General features: G+C 34.1%; 1 protein-coding gene across 1 annotated transcript in view; it reads left to right on the forward strand.

Moving 5' to 3' along the window:
- BCAS3 (BCAS3 microtubule associated cell migration factor) overlaps window positions 1–20,065 on the forward strand; it is a 703,975-nt gene that overhangs the window by 325,077 nt on the left and 358,833 nt on the right. Inside the window, exons 16-17 of the mRNA XM_058445347.1 lie at window positions 2,644–2,794; window positions 13,969–14,013. Coding sequence (XP_058301330.1) covers window positions 2,644–2,794; window positions 13,969–14,013 — 196 coding nt within the window. The remainder of the gene's footprint in view (window positions 1–2,643; window positions 2,795–13,968; window positions 14,014–20,065) is intronic.

Below are 20,065 nucleotides of genomic sequence, written 5' to 3' on the forward strand. Positions count from 1 at the left end.
TCCAATTTTCAAAATCTAGATCATATCCCATTTGCCCTTTTCCTTGAGCCCTTTTCCATGTAAAGTTGTTCCCACATCTACTTATCTTTGGTTCTTGGCAATTAGCACTTAATGATTCCTGTTTGTGCCTGTTAGACTGTAAGCTTCATGATAACAAGGAAAAGTCCCTTACAGTGTTATCTTAGGCTAAGGCACTCAACAAATATTTGTTTACTAGTTGTGAAATACATATGATGTACACAATTCTTAATTTTCACCAGCTTGTGACATAAAATTGCAGTCTGATTTCAAATTCAAATTAATGTTAGCATAGTTGTCTAATAGCGATTTTATAATTATTTACATCTATATTGGCCTTGAGAGTGTGATAATAAATTACTTTGAATGGCTTAACTATAAAGCAGTTTTTCTCATTTCTTCCACAAATATAATATTTTAATGTGATTTCCCTCTTCATATTTTTTACAAGGTTCTATGTTGTATCCTAAATCATCTTGTAAGTACTGTGAATCCTGTCTTTTGTTATTCCTGCAACAGGTGTAGATGGCTTCTGTTAACTTTAATGTGTATTCTGAATTGGAAATTGAGGAGATAGAGAACGATTTATTTTATTTGCATGAATTTCTTATCTTTCTCCATATTTTACAAAAGAGACATTTATCAAAGGTTAACTTGATAGTTCTATAGAGTAATATAAAAGGATAGATTTGTGTCCAAGGAAGAAGTAACATTTGGTTAAGCCACTATCCTAATTCTGAAGCCACTGTCATCTTGTTAAGATTTTTTAGAAAGGCACTTTTGACTTTTCACTACCTCTCAGGCTACCATTAGATACTGTGTGGTAGTTCTCCCTCTATCCTGAATCCATGCTATTTTTAAAGCAGATGTCTTTTAGGATGTGTTTCAGAAATAAGATATTAATTAGGACTTTTGGGGGGGATTCTTTTGCTGTGTACATAAATTTGTCAACTTAATTCAAATTAGTAAAAAAAATGTATATGCGTGTTTACTGTGGTTATTTAAAAAATACCTTATCTATTGCTAACCACATAAATGGGGTTGATAATTTTTATCAATAGTCAAGAACAGTGATATAAAACTAACATTAAGTCAATAAGAAGTTTTTTGCATGAAAGAGTTGTTGGATTACGGGCACTGGCTTATTCCGTAACACAGAAAATGAGGTAATTTTTATATTTCTCTATAAACCCATCAATTAATAAGACTCACTAGAAAACTACAGTAATTGAGAAAATGTGGTATTGGTGAAAGGCTACACACATAGATCAATGGAACACATGGATCAATCCAGAAATAGATCCACATGTATATGGTCAGTTGGTTTTTGACAAACATGGAAAGGCAATTAAAGGAGAAAGGATAATCTTTTTAGCAAGTGGTGATGGAACAATTACACTTCTATATTAAAAAAATGAACACAATGAACCTCAACTCTCGCTACATACACAAAAATGAACTAAAAATAAATCACAGTTTGCTTTTCCCCTGTCAAATCAACATTGCACTGGAAGTTCTAGGTAGGTCAGTGAGGCCAAAACAAAAAAAAAAAAGGCATCTAGACTGGAAAGGCAGAAGTAAAACCATCTGTTTTTTGAGGATGACGTAATTATGTGTGTAGAAAATCCTCAGGAATCCAGAAGACATTATTAGAACTAAGAAATGAGCTCAGCAAAGTTGTAGGATACAAGATCAATGTACAAAAGTTACCTGTATTTCTATACATTAACAATGAATAATCTGAAAAATGAAATTAAGAAAACAATTCCATTTTCAAATTGCATGAAAAAGAATGAAATAATTAGTAGTAAGTTAACCAAAGAAGTACCAAACTTGTACCCTGAAAACTACAAAACATTGAAAGAAATTTAAGAATACTTGGGTAAATGGAAAGGCATCCTAAGTTCTTGGATTAAAAGGCATATTATTGTTAAAATGGCAGTATTCCCCAAATTGATCTCCAGATTAAATGTAATCCCTATCAAAAGCTCAGCTGGCTTTTGTTTAGAAATTGACAAGGTATGGGGGAACTAGCAGATTGTGTTGGATGTAAGGACCTAAGCAGGGCAACAAACCACTTTAACTGTCTTTAGAAAGATTAGGAATTCAGCCCTAATTCCCAAAGACTGAAATATGTTAATAATTAAGCCGCACTTGGTGTTATCAGAATACTTCTCTTTTGTTTGTTTGTTTAAAGACAGGGTCTCTCTATGCCACCTGGGCTTGGAGTGCAGGGGTACTATCATAGCTCACTGTAACCTTGAATTTCTGGACTCAAGTAATACCCTCTTGCCTCAGTCTTTAGTAGCTAGGATGACAGGCGTGTACCACAATACTCAGCTAATTTTTGATATTTTTTGTAGAGATGGGGTCTCACTCTGTTGCCCAGGCTGGCCTCAAACTCCTGGCCACCTGCCTTGGCCTCCCAAAGTGCTGGGATTACAGGCATGAGCTGTCCAGCTCTCCGAGAATAGTTTGGTTTCATCTCATCCACGTAATTGTAATGCTCTTGGCATCAATTCTACCTTTGATGCCTTTCTTAAATGATTACTGGAGTCAGTGAAAACCCTATCGGAGATAGAGAATTTCCCTCGGTGATGCTTTTCTTTATTTTTCTCTTTGTAGGGAAACTGAACAGCCAAGACTCCTATAACAATTTTACCAACAACAACCCTGGCAACCCTCGGCTCTCTCCTCTCCCCAGCTTGATGGTAGTGATGCCTCTTGCACAAATCAAGCAGCCAATGACATTGGGGACCATCACCAAACGAACCGGGTAAGGCCTCAGGCTTGGTGCTTTCTTAACAGCTGTTTTATAGGGTTGAATGAATAAAAATAAAACATACTTTTTCTTTGTATGGTTTTTATTATGTTCTTCATTTCCAGCTCAAATGAGACTTAATGGCATCAGATTAAGTACAAAGCATAGAACTTGCACAGGCATACTTGCACACAACCATGTATACACACATCTATCGAGAAAAACAAAACAGTGACAAGCTGTGAAAACTAGTATTGGCTAATCAAAAACAGATCCATCTACTTCGTCTTATTCTTACTGCCTTGTGGCTTTGCCTGTAAGTACAGTTTCATTTTCCTGGCTCTTTTCGGGATTTGAAATGACTCCCCAATTTTGACAGATACAAATATGGAGAGAACCTTAGATAACAACCATCTTTTTAATACTTTGAAAAAATCATCTATATTGAGATATAATTTACATATAATAATCTGTCATTAGTGTCAGGACAATGTGATGTCATTGGTAGTTTTCAAAGCCAGTGCACTAAGATTTGGGCTTTATTTAAGATTGGTCATTAACTTCCTTAAAGACTTTTGATGACTCACTTGATTTATTTGTGCTTAGTTTAGCAATTTGCTACCCCTTAGGAATATAAGATTATCACTTCATTAGGTTCCTGAAAATAAACTGCTAGGTCTATGATATCATTAGATATTCAATTGTATATTAACACTGGAAATCCATTTTATATCAGAAAATATATGTCTATAGGCAAATTATTTGTTTTCCATAATGAGCAATCCTGAAGTTTAACCTAATTTGAAATGGAACAACTTTTTTACATTTCTGTATTAAAGTAGTCAGGAGAAAACCCCGTCTGGCCTCAAACAGTCCTCAAGTACTTTCCAATGAAAGGAATATATTAAATTATTTGGCTGCTATGTCAATATATCTTAATTTTGTTGTGCTCAGTATTAATGTGTTTACAGAGGTCACTTTTGTGAGAAGAAATACTCAGTAGTCTCAGGGACAAGGCCTTTGAGCTCCAGGTATCAGCATAACGTAGAAACTGACCCTGGGGCTAGGTGGAGTGGTGTTTGTATATAAAGAGATCCTGTTGCTGCATGCAGACATAAAATTGAGTCTGTGGCATTTGCTGTATTTTTCAGCAAAACTTCATCCCAAATCAGACATCTTAAGGCACCAATAATTTGGTCTGTATATCTTTTTAATTTTTTTCAGCTTTTTAATTCCTTGGGTCCAGGAAAAGTATAATTTTAAATTGGATTTCAACTTTCTCTTCCTCTGTTAGTTTATTTTAAAATAAGTTAAGAATAATGGCTGTGAATAATGAAGAGGTTATGTCCTTTGTATTCACAATTAGGTTATTTTTTCATTGTATATTACATTCCTGGGATGTAGAATCAAAAATGGGACTAAATCTGGAATCATAACTTTAAAGTTTCTTTTTTACTTACTGAAGTTTGTCAGTACATAATTGTATCATCTTGATTCACTCCAGCGTTGTACAATTCTCCAAAGTACTTACAAATTTTAGCCTGTCTTTTCTGAATCTAAGTGAAACCATCCTCAAAATTGTTTCTCTGTAATTTAATTTTATATTCAGAGTGAGGGAAATTTAAGAAGGTTCAAAAGGCTCCTGGAGTCATAAAAGCATATTCTGGTGCTTTGTTTCTGGTGTGTGTTTATTTAATTTTAACATAAGAGCTGTCCTGTTTTATAATGCAAAGAATTAGCTCTCTTTTTCTAATGAGCTTCTCCAAATATATCTCTGAAATAGTAACTGAAGTTTAGTGCTTAAAATGATATGATGTTAGAATTTAATTCATAATATTTATGATGGGGGTAGGAAGTGAGTCTACTTTTTTATGTAGTATTTGAAATTTTCCATAAGAAGATAAAATCTCTTGCTTTCTTTCTCTCTCTCTCCCTCTTACAACCCGATTTCTCTCTACACTAAGATGAATAGAAACTATTAGTCATTTGGTGTCCTCCTGTGTTACCACACATTATGAATTTAGATAAAATTCTTATGTTTCCTTTTCTTATCAAAATTTGCTCTCTGTTCTCAGATTTTTGGAGCATGTATTCTGTTGTGTTGTGAACAATTTATTAATAAGGGAAGTGTTATCAATTTGAGTTATTTTATGTGCTTTGAGACAAATGTTAGTTAAGATACATGTATCATATTGTTTACTAGGCTTTGTATCTCAATTTATACCATTTTATTTCTGCCATAGTTTCGAATTCTTTTTAGCATGCCTTGTATTGAAGTGTTTAGAGAGAATAATTGATACTTGTCCCACAATGGGTACTAGGTTTTAATTTATTTGTGACATAGTTTCAGACTTACAGAAATGTTTCAAGACTAGCCAAAGGAATTCTTGTATACCCAAATTCCCCAATTTTTTTTTTTTTTTTTTTTTTGAGACGTAGTCTTGCTCTGTCTCCCAGGCTGGAGTGCAGTGGTGCGATCTCAGCTCACTGCAACCTCTGCCTCCCTGGTTCAAGTGATTCTCCTGCCTCAGCCTCCCTAGTAGCTGGGATTAGAGGTGTGCACCACCACACCCAGCTAATTTTTGTATTTTTAGTACAGATGAGGGTTTCGCCATGTTGGTTAGGCTGGTCTTGAATTCCTGACCTCAAGTGATCCACCTGCCTCAGCCTCCCAAAGTGCTGGGATTACAGGCATGAGCCACCACGCCTGGCCCCAAATGTTAATAGATCAACTTATTTGCTTTATCATTCATATTCTCTCCCTCTGCCTGCATAAACACTAACACGTCATTCACGTTCTCTCCCTCTGCCTGCGTATACACTAACATGTTACATTTTTCCTAATTGTCTTAACAATAAGTTTCATCCTTAATATACCCTTATCCCTACATATTTCAATGTGTAATTTCTAAAGGCACAGACGTTCTCTTATATAACTGTAGTACAGTTATCAGAAGAAGAGATCTTGAATGTATTTCATTAGTTTTTTTAATTCCACATAATTGTTGTCTATAATGAATTTTCTACTTGTAGCATAGCTTTAGTGTACTACGAATTACCCAACCTACTACTCCTTTTTTCCCTCACCATCTACTATTTTTTATCCCTTCCTATTAATATAGAGTACAGTGACTGATAAGACTTTGATGATAGTGGTCAGTCATAACTTATACTTGACTGTTGCTAGATGACAAGACTCAATATCTTTAAGCCAGAGGTCCCCAACCCCTGGGCCACAGACTGGTACTAGTCCCTGGCCTGTTAGGAACTGAGCCACACAGCATGAGGTGAACAACAGGCGAGCGAGCATCACCACCTGAGCTCTGCCTGCTGTCAGATCAGCGGCGGCATTAGATTCTCGTAAGAGTGCAAACCCTATTGTTGTGAACTACACATGCGAGGGACCTAGGTTGCACGCTTCTTATGAGAATCTAATGCCTCATGATCTGAAGTGAAACTTCCATGAAACCTATTCCTGGTGCCAAAAAGGTTGGGGATCGCTCCTTAAGCCACTCTCTGAAGAGTTTGTTGATTATACTTGGAAACTACTGTTGACTTTTCTGATCATTCTTTTACTATAAGTTATCTAAACATTTAATTGTAAAGTTTTCAGAATATAATATATGGTTTGATTATCTTAAAATTTAACATTTTCACTAAAATACATGTATTTTGCCTTGTCAAAAGTAATATTTGATTCGTGAGAACCAAATATATTCTGTGAATTTTCATTTTTGCCATATGCTGAGTTTTGAAGCAAATCTCAGACAATATTTCATCCCATTAGCTTTCATCCTATTAGATTTTAAAGGCTATATTTATTTTATTAAATTTTTTTTTTACTATGACAAATTCTTAAGACTGGAGTTAGCTAATTTCCATTAATTATTGGCATTAAATTGTATTGTATTTGCTGAGAAATCTGATGGCTCCATTAATGTCACCAGGGTGATGAGCACATGAGAGTTTTCATTTTCCGTGTCTCTTTTTATTCTGGAAATTCTCATTTATTCAAGCTTTGCTTTTATAAAATTCCCTTCCTAGTATTTTAAAAATAAAATCAACAAGAAGTATTTGACATGGATTATGTAGAAAGAGAACACAGAATGACCCACTTATAGACAGGTAAATTATATTCTGTTTTCAATATACCTGATAATGTAGTTGGTAAAATTATGTACTTAGGTTAGATAAGTTTCCACTTCATCTATGTCCGAGGTATTTTGCACATAGTCATAAAATAACCATAAAGTGTTATATTTCTAAAGTAGAAATTTCTAAAGATTTCTAGGATCCAGTAATTAAATATCCAAATTGAGATAGAAGCCTCATCTTAAACCTTAAGGGGACAAAACGTATGTTTACCATATTCAACATCTGCCTTCTTATGTTTGCAAATACATATGCCTGAAAGCCTGTGCAGTGTCAGGGACCATCTGTCTCACTGCGAGACATACATGAGGCCAGTAGAACTACAAATAGCAGAAGATAGATGTATTTACACCTTCTTGTTCAGTACCTTGAAGCAGCACTTGGAGGTAATAAGGCCTGTTTTGGCAACAGCTGCTGCTTAACTCTATGACAGTATACATTGATGGAGGTAAAAGAAGTGTTAGACATTATTTGGCTCCAATAATCACCCATTCAAACAGACTCTGTTTTCTTTCAGTTTAAGACTGGAGGTTTAAAAAGTCCAGGTTATCACATCCATCATGTTCTTGTCAAGTAAAAATAGTTCTCCTAATCTATTAAAAGTGAAATTAGGTGCTAAGAGGTTGCTCCATATCTTGGATGTTAGGTTTTGTAGTAGGGATTTATTAGCAGCATTTCATAGATGTTTGGCATTATGAAGTGAGTGATCAAGTTTTAAAAAATATTTTCTATGTAACAATTCAGAAAAAAATGTTCATCAATGAGCTTAATTTTATCTGCTTAAATCTAAAATTATTTATATTTACAAATTATTTTATGGACACAAGCAGAGAACAGTAAATTTCAAAAAGAAGTCATGGTAGGTAGTTCCATGGGAATAAAAAATATTGAAATTGAAAATGAAGTTACTTCTTTGCTCTTACTAGGTGGACCACTTTTTGTGAAGTAAACATGGGATGATTTGCTCTCTCGTAGGTTTGCTTTTCCTTAAATAGAAGTAGCTCCTTATTTCTTTCCCCCTCCCCATATTTATATTTACTCTTCTCTTCTCTTCTCTTCTCTTCTCTTCTCTTCTCTTTCTCCTTTCCTTTCCTTTTTTCCTTTCCTTTCCTTTCCTTTCCTTTCCTTTCCTTTCCTTTCCTTTCCTTTTCTTTTTCCTTTTCCTTTCCTTTCCTTTCCGTTCCGTTCCATTCCTTTCCGTTCCTTTCCGACAGAGTCTTGCTCTGTCACCCAGGCTGGAGTGCAGTGGTGTGTGATCTCCACCCACTGCAACCTCTGCCTCCTGGGCTCAGGTGATTCTCTTGCCTCAGCCTCCCGAGTAGCTGTGAGTACAGGTGGGTGTATGCCACCATGCCTGTCTAAGTTTTGTATTTTTTGTAGAGATTGGGTTTCTCTATGTTGCCCAAGCTGGTCTTGAACTCCTGGTCTCAACTGCCTCAGCCTCCCAAAGTGCTGGGATTATAGGCATGAGCCACCACGCCCGGCCATGTTTGTTCATTTCTTTGTGAAGATTTAGGTGGTTATTAGGAACCTTCAGATGCACCCTGTAGAAGTAGGTTAAGTAATGTAGTGGAAAAAATATGGAATTAGGAGTCTGAAGCCCTGGCTTCTTCTCATCTGGGTTCTGCCACCTATTTGCCAGTGTGTCCTAGGTAAATTTATTCGCCTGAAAAAAAATTTTTTTATATATGGATTATAATCTTTTAATCCTTATCATGTATGAGTTTCTAACAGTTCTTTGATCCCATTTCTAAGCCTCAGGACTGTTGAGCAGCCGTAAGCCAGTGCCGATGAGCTCAGGCCCCACTTAGAAAGCATAGATGCTTTTAAATGATATGAAATGGAAGCATTAAATAGCATTTATTCAGACACATCCGGTTGATATTTGTAGACCAAATCTACCATCAGACTTGGCTATGTGAGTAAATGATATTGGCATATAGTAGGCCTTGCAGAAGGTCTATTCCTTATTTTAATTCAATTAGGTACATCTTGGCTCATTTACACAGTTTGGCCTGAGCCTTAAACTTTATAGGCAAAGTTCGGAGAATTAAATTGGAAATATTTGGAGAAAGACCCACTAGATACAGATATAATAGCTTGCGTAATTCCCCACCTCATGTCTCTGCCTTATGTAACTACCAATTCTTCATAGCTAAGCAATGGATGTTTGGTTCCAGATATTAAATAATGGACAATGTATTTTCATTGGAATATATATGGATGTGACTACATATGCAATATATTTAACATAGTTTGAGTTCCCATTTTTCTGCTAAATCAGTGGAGTACTTAAACCACACCATACTGTAAATCTGGGAATTTTTTTTGGATGATGTCTACTATATGCCATATGTATATTTTTTGTTTGTTTGTTTGTTTTGTTTTGTTTTTGATATGGAGTCTCGCTCTGTAGCCCAGGCTGGAGAGTAGTGGTGTGATCTTGGCTCACTGCAAGCTCCGCCTCCTGGGTTCATGCCATTCTCCTGCTTCAGCCTCCCAAGTAGCTGGAACTACAGGCGCCCGCCACCACGCTGGCTAATTTTTTCGTATTTTTAGTAGAGACGGGGTTTCACCGTATTAGCCAGGATAGTCTCAATCTCTTGACCTCGTGATCCACCTGCCTCAGCCTCCTAAAGTGCTGGGATTACAGGCGTGAGCCACCGCGCCCGGCCTATGTCATATTTTTAAAAGTCAGCAGGCATACATTTCTACAGAAGTTTGACATTATTTATGTTATGTTCATCTCTTTTTTTGCCATATATAACAGAATTTTGACATTATCAATTTTTTTTCCTAATGAAAAGTCACCCAGGCTCAAGTGCAGTAGTGTGATCATAGTTCACTGTATCTTCAAACTCCTGGGCTCAAGTGATCGTCCCACTTCAACCTCCTGAGTAGCTGGCACTACAGGCCTATATCACCACACCTGGCTAATTTTTAAAATGTTGTGAAGAGATGAGGTCTTGCTGTATTGCCCAGGCTAGTCTTGAACTCCTACCCTCAATCAGTCCTGCTTTAGCCTCCCAAAGTGCTGGAATTATAGGCATGAGCCACCATGCCCAGCCTGCTAATGAAAATCTTCTAAATCTTGAATTTATCACTTAAAATTGGGTATCATGTGTATCTCAAATTAGACATTTGTCTGTTTTAGCTTCAGTTTCCCCTACAGATCAATAGTTGACTACCAATAATACCATAGGTCTCTTTGGTAGGGAGCAATTAAAATTAATGAAAAATTCAAAGTATAACTTAAAAATGATATTAGGAATAATTTACTGATATGCATGTGGGAAATGCAAGTGCACTTCAGTTGTTATTTTAACAGAGGGCACACAGAATTTAGAAGTCATTAGCATCCCTAGAATTTATTTTTAGAGAAATATGGCTCTGCTTCAATATTTGACACATAATGTATAGCTTTTTCTCTGCTTCATCTCTGTTTATTACATTTAATATTTATATGGGCTCATTCTGATGTCTGTTCTGTGGCAGTGCCTGAATTGTCTTAGGACATGATTAATTGAAAAATAAGGTTTAAAGAGTATGTTTATAAAATTTGTCTCTTAGATGCCAGGTACTTCTTTAACTCTGGAGATGATTGAACAGAATTGTTACTAATACCTTTTAGCACTAGAGTCAGATTATAGAGGATTGGAGGATTTCAAATCAAATCTAGTTTTGCTTTTTTCTCATATTAAAAAAATTCTTCATATTTGCCTTGTTTTCAGCTAGTAAGATTGAAGACTTTGTGGTACCATGTGGCATTCAACAAAATGAATCAGTTGAATGACTTTTACATAGTGTTTTGGTATATTATAAGACATAATTCTTTCCTAAAGCTTCTGGGAGTCTCTTGAAGGAACCTTTTGAGAACTCATGGCCAGGTCATTTCACGGTGGCCTATATATAAGTCTGTAATATTTCTGGATTTTTAGTCTCTTGACCAGATTTTCCTGAGATTTAAAAATCAGAATTCAGCTCAAAAAGGATATAATTATGATAAATTGAGTAGGTTTTATATGGCAGGATTGTTAAGCCTGCTAAAATTTAATGGTGATTGGAAAACACCGATTATTCAGGTTTGAATATAGTAATTTGGGTTGCCTGTGTTAATACAGAGATATTTCATTCAGTATACACTCCCACTCACATCATCTCTTTTTCTTTCCACTCTCATCTCACTTTAATACAAAACTATAGCTGTGAACTTTTGGGAGGGGAGTGGGAAGTCATAGGTGAAGACAGCTGGATCATGGATTTGTACTTTGTGACTTTATATTTTCATTCCTTTGCTACTGAGGAAAGATGAAGCAGGCACATTTCAAAAGAACAGCTGACACTATCCATACAAAGACAGTAATTACATCAGTCACTATAATTCTTTGGAGTTTGTGGATCTTCTTTTACATGTATATGGCAGAGGTCTAGCTTGTAGGTCTAGGCCAGAGGCACATGAGTATAGATTTTATACATGCCAAGTGTACATGCTAAACCAGGTTCTAACCTTGTTTCTCCAGTCCCCTTTCTCCTTGAGTTCTGTTAGCCAGTGAATCCCAGTTTGATTGAATTAGGATAACTTTAAACTAACACAAGTGGGTCAAATTGTGAATAGTGAACCTTACTGTCTTCAAACTGAACAATGATGTTATTTATTTAGTACAGGCCTGTAAACTACAGTGTCTGAGTTTTATGGTGCATTTTAGGATCATGGGACAAGGAAGTAGTTGGAGAAATCTCCTTTTGGCAACATGTTACTGCCTGGAAAGGAAAATCTCGAGTTTTTTTGTTTTTTTTTTTTAAGTTTCTGTATTTTTCTTTGGCTAACGTATGTTTCCTTTTTACATAAAAGGAAACCTAAACCTGGAAGAAAGGTATTTACTGACTCTACAGGTAGGGAATATCAGATGGTCTTTTGCATTTTTAGACACTTGAAGTTTTTGTTTCATTTTTGCTTGTTTGGTTTTTGCAGTCAATGGAAAAACCTTTTAAGTAATAAGGACTAAGTTAAACTTCTAAATTCTTTATAATGAATCAATATGCTGATGTTCTGGATGAGATGGGAGACTGCCCTGAGTAGGTACAATATACACTAAAGAGCAACGTAAGCCTGGACATTCCAGATTACAGTCACTTCTGTCAGAATCATTTGGACAATTTGGTTAGTTCAGGTGCCTTGCCTAATTAGGTGAAATTAAGAGAAGTTGTATACTGTGTGACAACGAAAACCTCTTCGTTTTAGAGGTATTTGTAGGCATATAGAAATGGCGTGAACCATTCCTTTTCCTATCATTTCAGAACGGGCTCACTATTCAGTTGAGAGATTGTAGTCTCAAGTAGTTTTAGTTATTTAAATCTGTGTTTGTCAAACTGCAAGCTGAGCTCTAGTAACATTTTGGTTTTGAGGTAATTAGTCATGAAATCATATAAGGAGATTATGGCCAACATTTTTTTTTTCTTTAATGAAGTAGAATAGAATAAAATGCAATTCTGCCACTGGCTCTGTGGACCAGCAGCATTGCTGTTACCTAGGAGCTTATTGGAAATACAGAATCTCAGATCCCAGCCAGACGCACAGTGTTAGAATATGCATTTATCTGCATTGTAACATAATCCCAACATTAATGTTTATAAAACATCGAAATAAAATAGTAACATTTATTTCAAATAACACATTCATTAAATTATTGTTTCTGTCTTGTTTGTGTGTACTCATGCACATACCAGCTTACACCTTAAAATGTATTTCTATGGGTTCACAGTAAAAAAAGTTGAAAATCTACTATTTTAAATGTGGATGCTGACATCGTATCACTGGGTGTGTTCTTACTCTATCTGAGAGAGCTATCCTTGCTTGGCATTGGCATCATCTCTAAAGTTTTGTTTTATTTTTTATCTATCCCATTTTTCCTTCTACCTCACTTCTAGTTATCTCTTATGTGTCTCTGTTCCTTTCTTTGTATGTAATGCGCTTCAAGTCTCAAAATTGTACTCACTGTTGTGAAAACATTTCTCTCAAGTTTTGCTTTGTGGTCAAATATACTCAGTTTACTGGGAAAAAAATTAAGGCTAATCAGCAGGATTTTTATTTTTTAATCCTAGAACCAATTTTGAAGAAGGAAATACCCACGTTTTACCAATGTGCTTTTCTCCTCCATTTATTATGACTTCCAAATGTCAGATGTTACAGTACCATTTGGTTTGTATATCATTAAATCACTCAGTTTTCTTTACGTGCAGATGTGCATGGCATATCTTAAATACTGGGAACAGAATTTTGAGAAGAAATATGTATAGCATTGAAGTCTTACTTTGTATCCCAGTTGTATTTAAAACAAGTGATTGTAGCTTTAGTTTACTGTGTACTAACCTAATCTAGCGCAGACCAGGTTAAAGGAAGCTAACCTTAAGAGGTGTAAGCACCACTATTAGGAGACATCCTAATTTCCTGGATTATGGCCAAAAATAGAGAAAAATTATACTAGTTGTACTTAGTGTTTTTTCCTTTGACCAACAATATACAATTCAACTTACGACAAATAAGCAGCTTGAAAAATACGTGCCTCTTTCTGTGGTTCTGAGACTGGAACCAGTGAAAAGCAGACAATTCATATCAAATTTTTTATCCAATCATCGTTAGCTAATTTTAACCATTTTGTGTCACACAGCTACACATTGGTTGCTATTGATCTCACTCTTCTCTATCTGGTTATTCCATTTAACTTATACCTTGTTTTAAAGGGCTTCAGCAGTGAATTTTATTTTATTTTAACTTAGAAATACTACAGGGGTGCTGCAGAAAAGGGGGAGAAATAGAAAATTTTGAATCCCTAACTCTGAAAATTAAGGGCCTTGTTACTACACATCATTCTGTTTATTGGTTATATCAGACAGTATGTACAGCAGAATTGTAAATGATTACTAATTTTTTAGTTATTTTTATCCATACTCTATAACAGTATGATATACATGTATTTGCTAATGTTAAATGAGTTTTTCTCTAATTTTTTGTGCATTTTTCCCCCTTTTCCATGAAGGCCTTATCTCTTTGGAGCGGGGTGTTTTTCCATAAAAGCTCCATGGTGAGTTCCAGTTCAGTCCCGCATGCCTCATTCATTTGCTGTACTCTCGAAAAGTAATTTGTTTTGTAGTTTTGTTTCCAGTTGCATGGCCTGATCACAGATAGATGCACCAAGTTACTGAATAATTTGTAGATGGAACATGAATGTTGATATTTAAGCTTTAGAAAAGTGGTTTTCTTGGTTTCACTTCATTCATACTTAAAAAGTAAAAAACAAAAACAAAAAAACACAGATGAATTTTTTTTAAATAGAAGAATTCTCTCATAATGCACATAAATATTACGAGACAAGGCTAACACCCAAGTTTAAAGCTTTGAGTATTATGGTGTTAGAAGTTCCCTACATATCATGCATAGCATTTGAGGACATGATTTATTTTGAAATATAAATATATTTAAGGTATACCAAAAGCGCCTTATAAAGTTTTTGTTGCATTTTATTTGGTCCTAAAGAGACAAAAGTTCTGTTTTTGAATAGTTTAGGTATTTAAGGAGCTACATAATGACAAAATATATATTTTACGTAAGACCTCCTAAATAATTTATTATTTTGAATTATTAGCACATACTCATCATAGCTTAATTATTTAGTAAATTCTTTCATATCAGTGCATAGAATACAGCTTTGTCAGTCTTAGGAAGGTCATAGAAAAGAATTAGAATATATTTAATACTTTCATGTAAAGATGGGAAGTAGAATGTGCTAAGAATGGTATAAAATGTTTAATGGTTAAGAGTCAGACTGCCTGGGTCTTAGATCCCAATTCACACACTTACTAGCTATATGATTGGGGGGAATTTCCTAAAACCTTTCTATTTCTTATTTCCTTATGTATTAAATGTACCTAAGTAATGGACTCACTTATGAGTATTAAATAAGCTGATACATATCTCAGTATGTGTTAGTATATAACAGTGCCTGGCACATAGTAAATGTGCAGTAAATGTTAGCTACTACCATTGTTTCTTTTCCTGTTTCAGGGAAAAATACCATGTTTCAAAAGAAGCTTATTTAAATTAGATTATGTTTTTCACTTTTAAGGATATGTTAACCAGTGCAAAGTTTTGAGAAATGTAAGCTATATTAATTTTATTAATTTAGTCAGAATACTGAAAAGAGTTCTGCACATATGTGTAGTTCTCATAACTGCTAACTGGGGATTGTTCATACAGTTCTATTACACTAGAAAAAAACATTCCAACTTTTTTTCTCTTGGACAGAAAGAAGCTTAAATAGTTCTTTAAGGTTAATTATTATTTGACACAAACTTATTTCAATGTTTATATGCCATAGGAAGATCTGAAAATTTTGTTATCACTTAATAATAGGTGACATAAAACAAATCAACATAAAATTTTCCTCCTTGAAAATTAGACACAGTTTGCAAAACTATTCTAGACAAATTCAGGATATACATGAATATAAATCTCATGAAAGTCGATCTTTATTCATTTTGTTAACCAGATGTCTTCTAAAAACAAATAAGATACACAGATCTTACTTATGAGCCTTCCAGTGATCAGTGAATTTTAAATGCCACATTCAACACATGACAAAATTTCTTTGTAGAGTAAACTTAGAATTAAATTCCATTTTAGGATAAATTCTTCTTCTAAGTACAAAGCAAAGAGTTTTAGTATGTTAATAAAGATTGAAGTTTTGCATAGAAGTAAAAGATGGAATAACAACTGTTGTATGTTAAGTAAGTAAAGTTCATTCCTCCAACAGCTTATGTGCTCCTCACATTTAAGCAAAAGCACTTGTCAACCAGAAATGATTTGAGGTTGAAAGAAGATTAAAAGAGCCAGATTAAAGAAAGGGATATATGAAATATAGTAGACTTTTAAATCATTGCCTGTCTTTTTGAAGACTGCTTTGTGGTTTGTTTGATGCCATCGTTAGCTCACAAGAAACTCGTTTTTAGTCACTTATACTAGACTAAAAGGTCCTCCTTTAAAATGTTACTTTCCCAGTGGTGCATGTTTTTTCCATTAAGATCTTAATGAAACCTCAAATTAAGGCAGCAAATGAATATAAATTTGACAACTTCTTCCATGTTGTTTATAAGAGCTCCTTTGTTTTAATAATTTTTGCTATTTTTCCATGTTATTTAGCATTCAACCTGAGAATGTTTTTATTTACTGTTCTGAAATAAAACATTATATGCTAAATAAATATGTTTTTAGTATATCCAGTTATAGGGTAATATATGTATTTTGGATGAAAAATGAAATTTTTAAATGAAATGTAAATTTTCTACAAACTTTTTATTAGTTTCAAGTTGCAACGTTAACACTTAGCTAAGAATTTCCTTTTGGTATATCACAATTTCTGCTAGTTCTTTATTCTCCATTAAACAGGTTTAGTCCTTTACATTCATGTACTTTCAGATGAGTCATTATAAAATACAGTCGTTCCCTTTGGTAACAAAATAAGCCTGTTGGAAAGTAAACTATGCATCTTCAACGTTTTAGTCACTTTGGACTTCCCTGGTATTATGTGTCGTTTGGGTTCATTTAGGATATTTGAGTTTGGATGACTATATAAAATAATACAAAAGGATTACACATATAACATACTTTTTTAAACATAGGAATTTAAGATAAATAATTCCAGTGTGAATTTTTGAATCTGAATTTTGCTTTTAATATTACAAATAAATAGGAATGTATCAAGCTCTGAATTTGCATGTAGTATTGTATTTGAGCTACTGTTATTTTTGAATTGCTTATCAAAAAACATACATGACAGGTAGACAATGGGTAGTCCATATGAGTATATTTCTTCTTCATAAAATGTTTTCATATTATATAAGGGTAAATTTTAAAGAATTAAAATTTGCATATTAAATTATAAAGTTTTAATTAGCGTTTTCTAAGAGTTTTGATCAAGCTATAAAAACAGTTCATGTAAACTAATCTTGTTCTCTTAAATATTTTAAAATTTTATGATTTCATTTTTTGAAAGGTACTATTTATATGGAGAGGAGAATTTATTCTTACCTGCCACATTTACACAAATCTGTTAGACTTTTAAGAAAAATTTATGACAGAATAGAATAATTTTAGATTATTAATATCTTTAGTTATTTGAAATAAAATGCTTCCAGTTTTCCCACTTAGGTCTTATTTTAGAAACTAAGATTGAGAATGAGAGAAAACTTCTAAAAGAATACAAAGAATATTTTTTCTTCTTTTACAGAAAGCTGTTATACCGCTTGTAATACTTAGGTCAATATTGGGTCTTACATTTAAACTCAAATATTGACTATTTTTTTATGTTTTAAAAATGAAAAGAAACGGTGCTTCTGTCTCATGTTAGCTCCTTCCGTGCTTGTGTCCTTCCACGGAAGGCACTGGAGCACATTGCTGCTTATCATGCTGACCACAGATACTTAACATCTGTCCTATTCAGATGGAGATCATTGTCCTTTAATTTTTAAGCAGATATCGTTAGAATTTTGTACTTTTTTTTTTTCTCTTTGCAGTTGAGTGTGGAGAAAAAAATAGGCCAGAGAAATTCAATATGTTGACCTGGCTGGATTACATAATAAAGGCCAAGGGAAGAAAAATGGGGAACTTCAGTAGCCTTTGCAAATATTTTTGAAGTCCTAGTAATGTTAATATCCCTACAACTTCCTCTGATTGCAGTGAAAATGATTCTTCTTCTATGGTTAGACAGTTAAGTGTTTCCTCAGAAGAAATGACAAAGAGTTAAACTCCTGATTTTTAATTTAGCATCTTATTTGTTAATTTGGTTATTCGGTTTTTTTTGTTTGCTTGTGTGTTTGTTTTTCTTTTGATTACATTGATTCGTATGAGGCTTAGTAAATATGATGTTTTATGATTGTCATTTTTTGAGATGCTGAAAGTTGAATTTATTCCATTTTTTCTTTTATTTTTTGCTCAAAAGTTAAGTCAAATTTTTAAAAAATTATTGAACATGGGGTTATGTGTGAAAAACTAAGGGTAGTAAAGGAACAGGAATTATCAGTAGAAAGGAGTCCATCAAGCGTATGTCTTGTTCTCATGTATAACCATTTTTTAAAAAAATGGACGAATCCACGTAATCAATACAGTTAAACTTTTGGGCATCAATATAAATTTAAATATTTTTCTATCATTGTATTATTAACTTAATAAATGATTAAATAAATGAGGGAAGGCATCCAAACACCCAGAGAAATTCTTTCTAAACTTGCAAATGTCCTATAATGAGATTTTTTAAGGACCCCTTTTGGAGGAGAAAGGGAGATGTTGAGAACAAGATAGAAAAAAAAGGTTAGCATTGGAGTGCTTCCCTATGAGGATTGGGTCAGCAATCTGTAAATTTACATAATATACAAAGCTAGCACTTTTCTAATCCATTCACATATGTATCATTTTTCAATGTTTTGTCTTTCTGTCAACAAAAGGTTATTTTGTGATAGAAGTATTCTAGGTCATTGTAGAAAAGTTCATACTGGCATATTGCTAGAAAAGCCCTTCTACTTCTGCCAAGCTTTCTTGGACTTTTAAAAACTTAGGATGAAGGGCAGATTGAACCCAAGTTAAAATTTCTAACTTTGAGTGTATCCCATAGAAGATATTTTATTCATAACGTTCTTATTATTAGATTATTTCTCCTTTTTATTCCTCTGCAAAGCTTAAAGACACACACATGTTTTTATGTTTTTATTTTGCTAAAATACCACAATCATTCCAGATTATAGATTGATGATAGAAATAACTTGATATGAATGTGTTTACCCAATATGCTTCATACCCAACACACAACACTATGTTATGTAGCAGATAGCAAGTTATTTTCAGGGTGAAAACTCTTTTGACTCCTTAATAAACACAGACTCTTACTAATGGAATTTAAGGCCCTATCAGATGAAAAAAGAAATGATGAAATATAAGAATAAAAATGGTAATTCTTTATTGAAGTTAAGCATGGTTTTACCATAAAATACGTATTCTCTGTAGGAGATACTGAACTTGTGTAAAAATAACACTCTGTTGATGCTTTTTACTTGTGTGTTCCAAAACAGAATTGTATGTAACTTATAGATGTATAAGAGATTTTAGCTTTTGACATGAGCTGATTAAACTGTAAACTAGTAAACATACAAAAAATATTTTTTGTATGTCAAAAAACTAAATTGATGTCCTCTCATTTTTCTACTTTTTATTACCATGTTAGAAAGTTTGCCATCTGGCCTGCCAGCAACTATTTTTAAGTCTGTTTAGGATGCATACTTCAGAGGGACCATATTTTCTCTTAAGAAGAGGCATGCTCACTTATTACTTACCACATGATTTAAAAACAACAACAATGACATCCAGTAATTTGCAAAGAGCTTTGAGTTTGTCCCAATGAAGCTTGTTGGTACGTTGTAGTAGCTTTGTTCTCTGATGGTGATTCTAGTAAAAGCACATAGTCGCACGATTGCAAACTGCTTTCAAAAAATTCTACAATACTTTTCCCTTTCCCGTTCTCCCAGCCCCCATCTTCCCAAAACTCCTAAGGATTAAAAATGACCAGTGGTACCTCAAAGATACCAGCTAGAGGAATTTGTCAGTTCAATGATAGTAGTTTAGTGATGGAAATAAAAGCTTTGAAAGAAGCCTTATATCCTCAGGTAATGCAACAGAGAGCATCATAACCAGAAAGAACAATTCTGATGCCAGTGACCCAGATATCATGGGAAGGTGCATATTTGTTCGGGTATGGGGCAGAGGAGAGTCTTTTTCTGGAGGTGTGTTACTGCAGTTGTGACAGATGCAAGTATGAAGAGGTGAAGCAGTTTATAGAGCCAGATTCGGCTTCCCACAGAAACTTTTTATTTAAAAGCGATGGCTTTATTCCCTGTCACTGGAAGTCTCACTGTGACTGGTTGACATTTTAGGCATGGATGTTTTTTGTTGCAGGAATAATGAGAAGTGTTTTAAGAAATGTTAATGGCAGAAGAGGTTTCTTTCATATATAGTAATATGCATTACCATGGATTTTGTTCAAAGTGGGGAGACCAAAGGGACCAATCATAGTTGCCTCTGATCCAGACTTA

Source organism: Hylobates moloch, unplaced genomic scaffold (genome assembly GCF_009828535.3).
Source record: "Hylobates moloch isolate HMO894 unplaced genomic scaffold, HMol_V3 SCAFFOLD_10, whole genome shotgun sequence".
NCBI classification, from domain to species: domain Eukaryota; kingdom Metazoa; phylum Chordata; class Mammalia; order Primates; family Hylobatidae; genus Hylobates; species Hylobates moloch.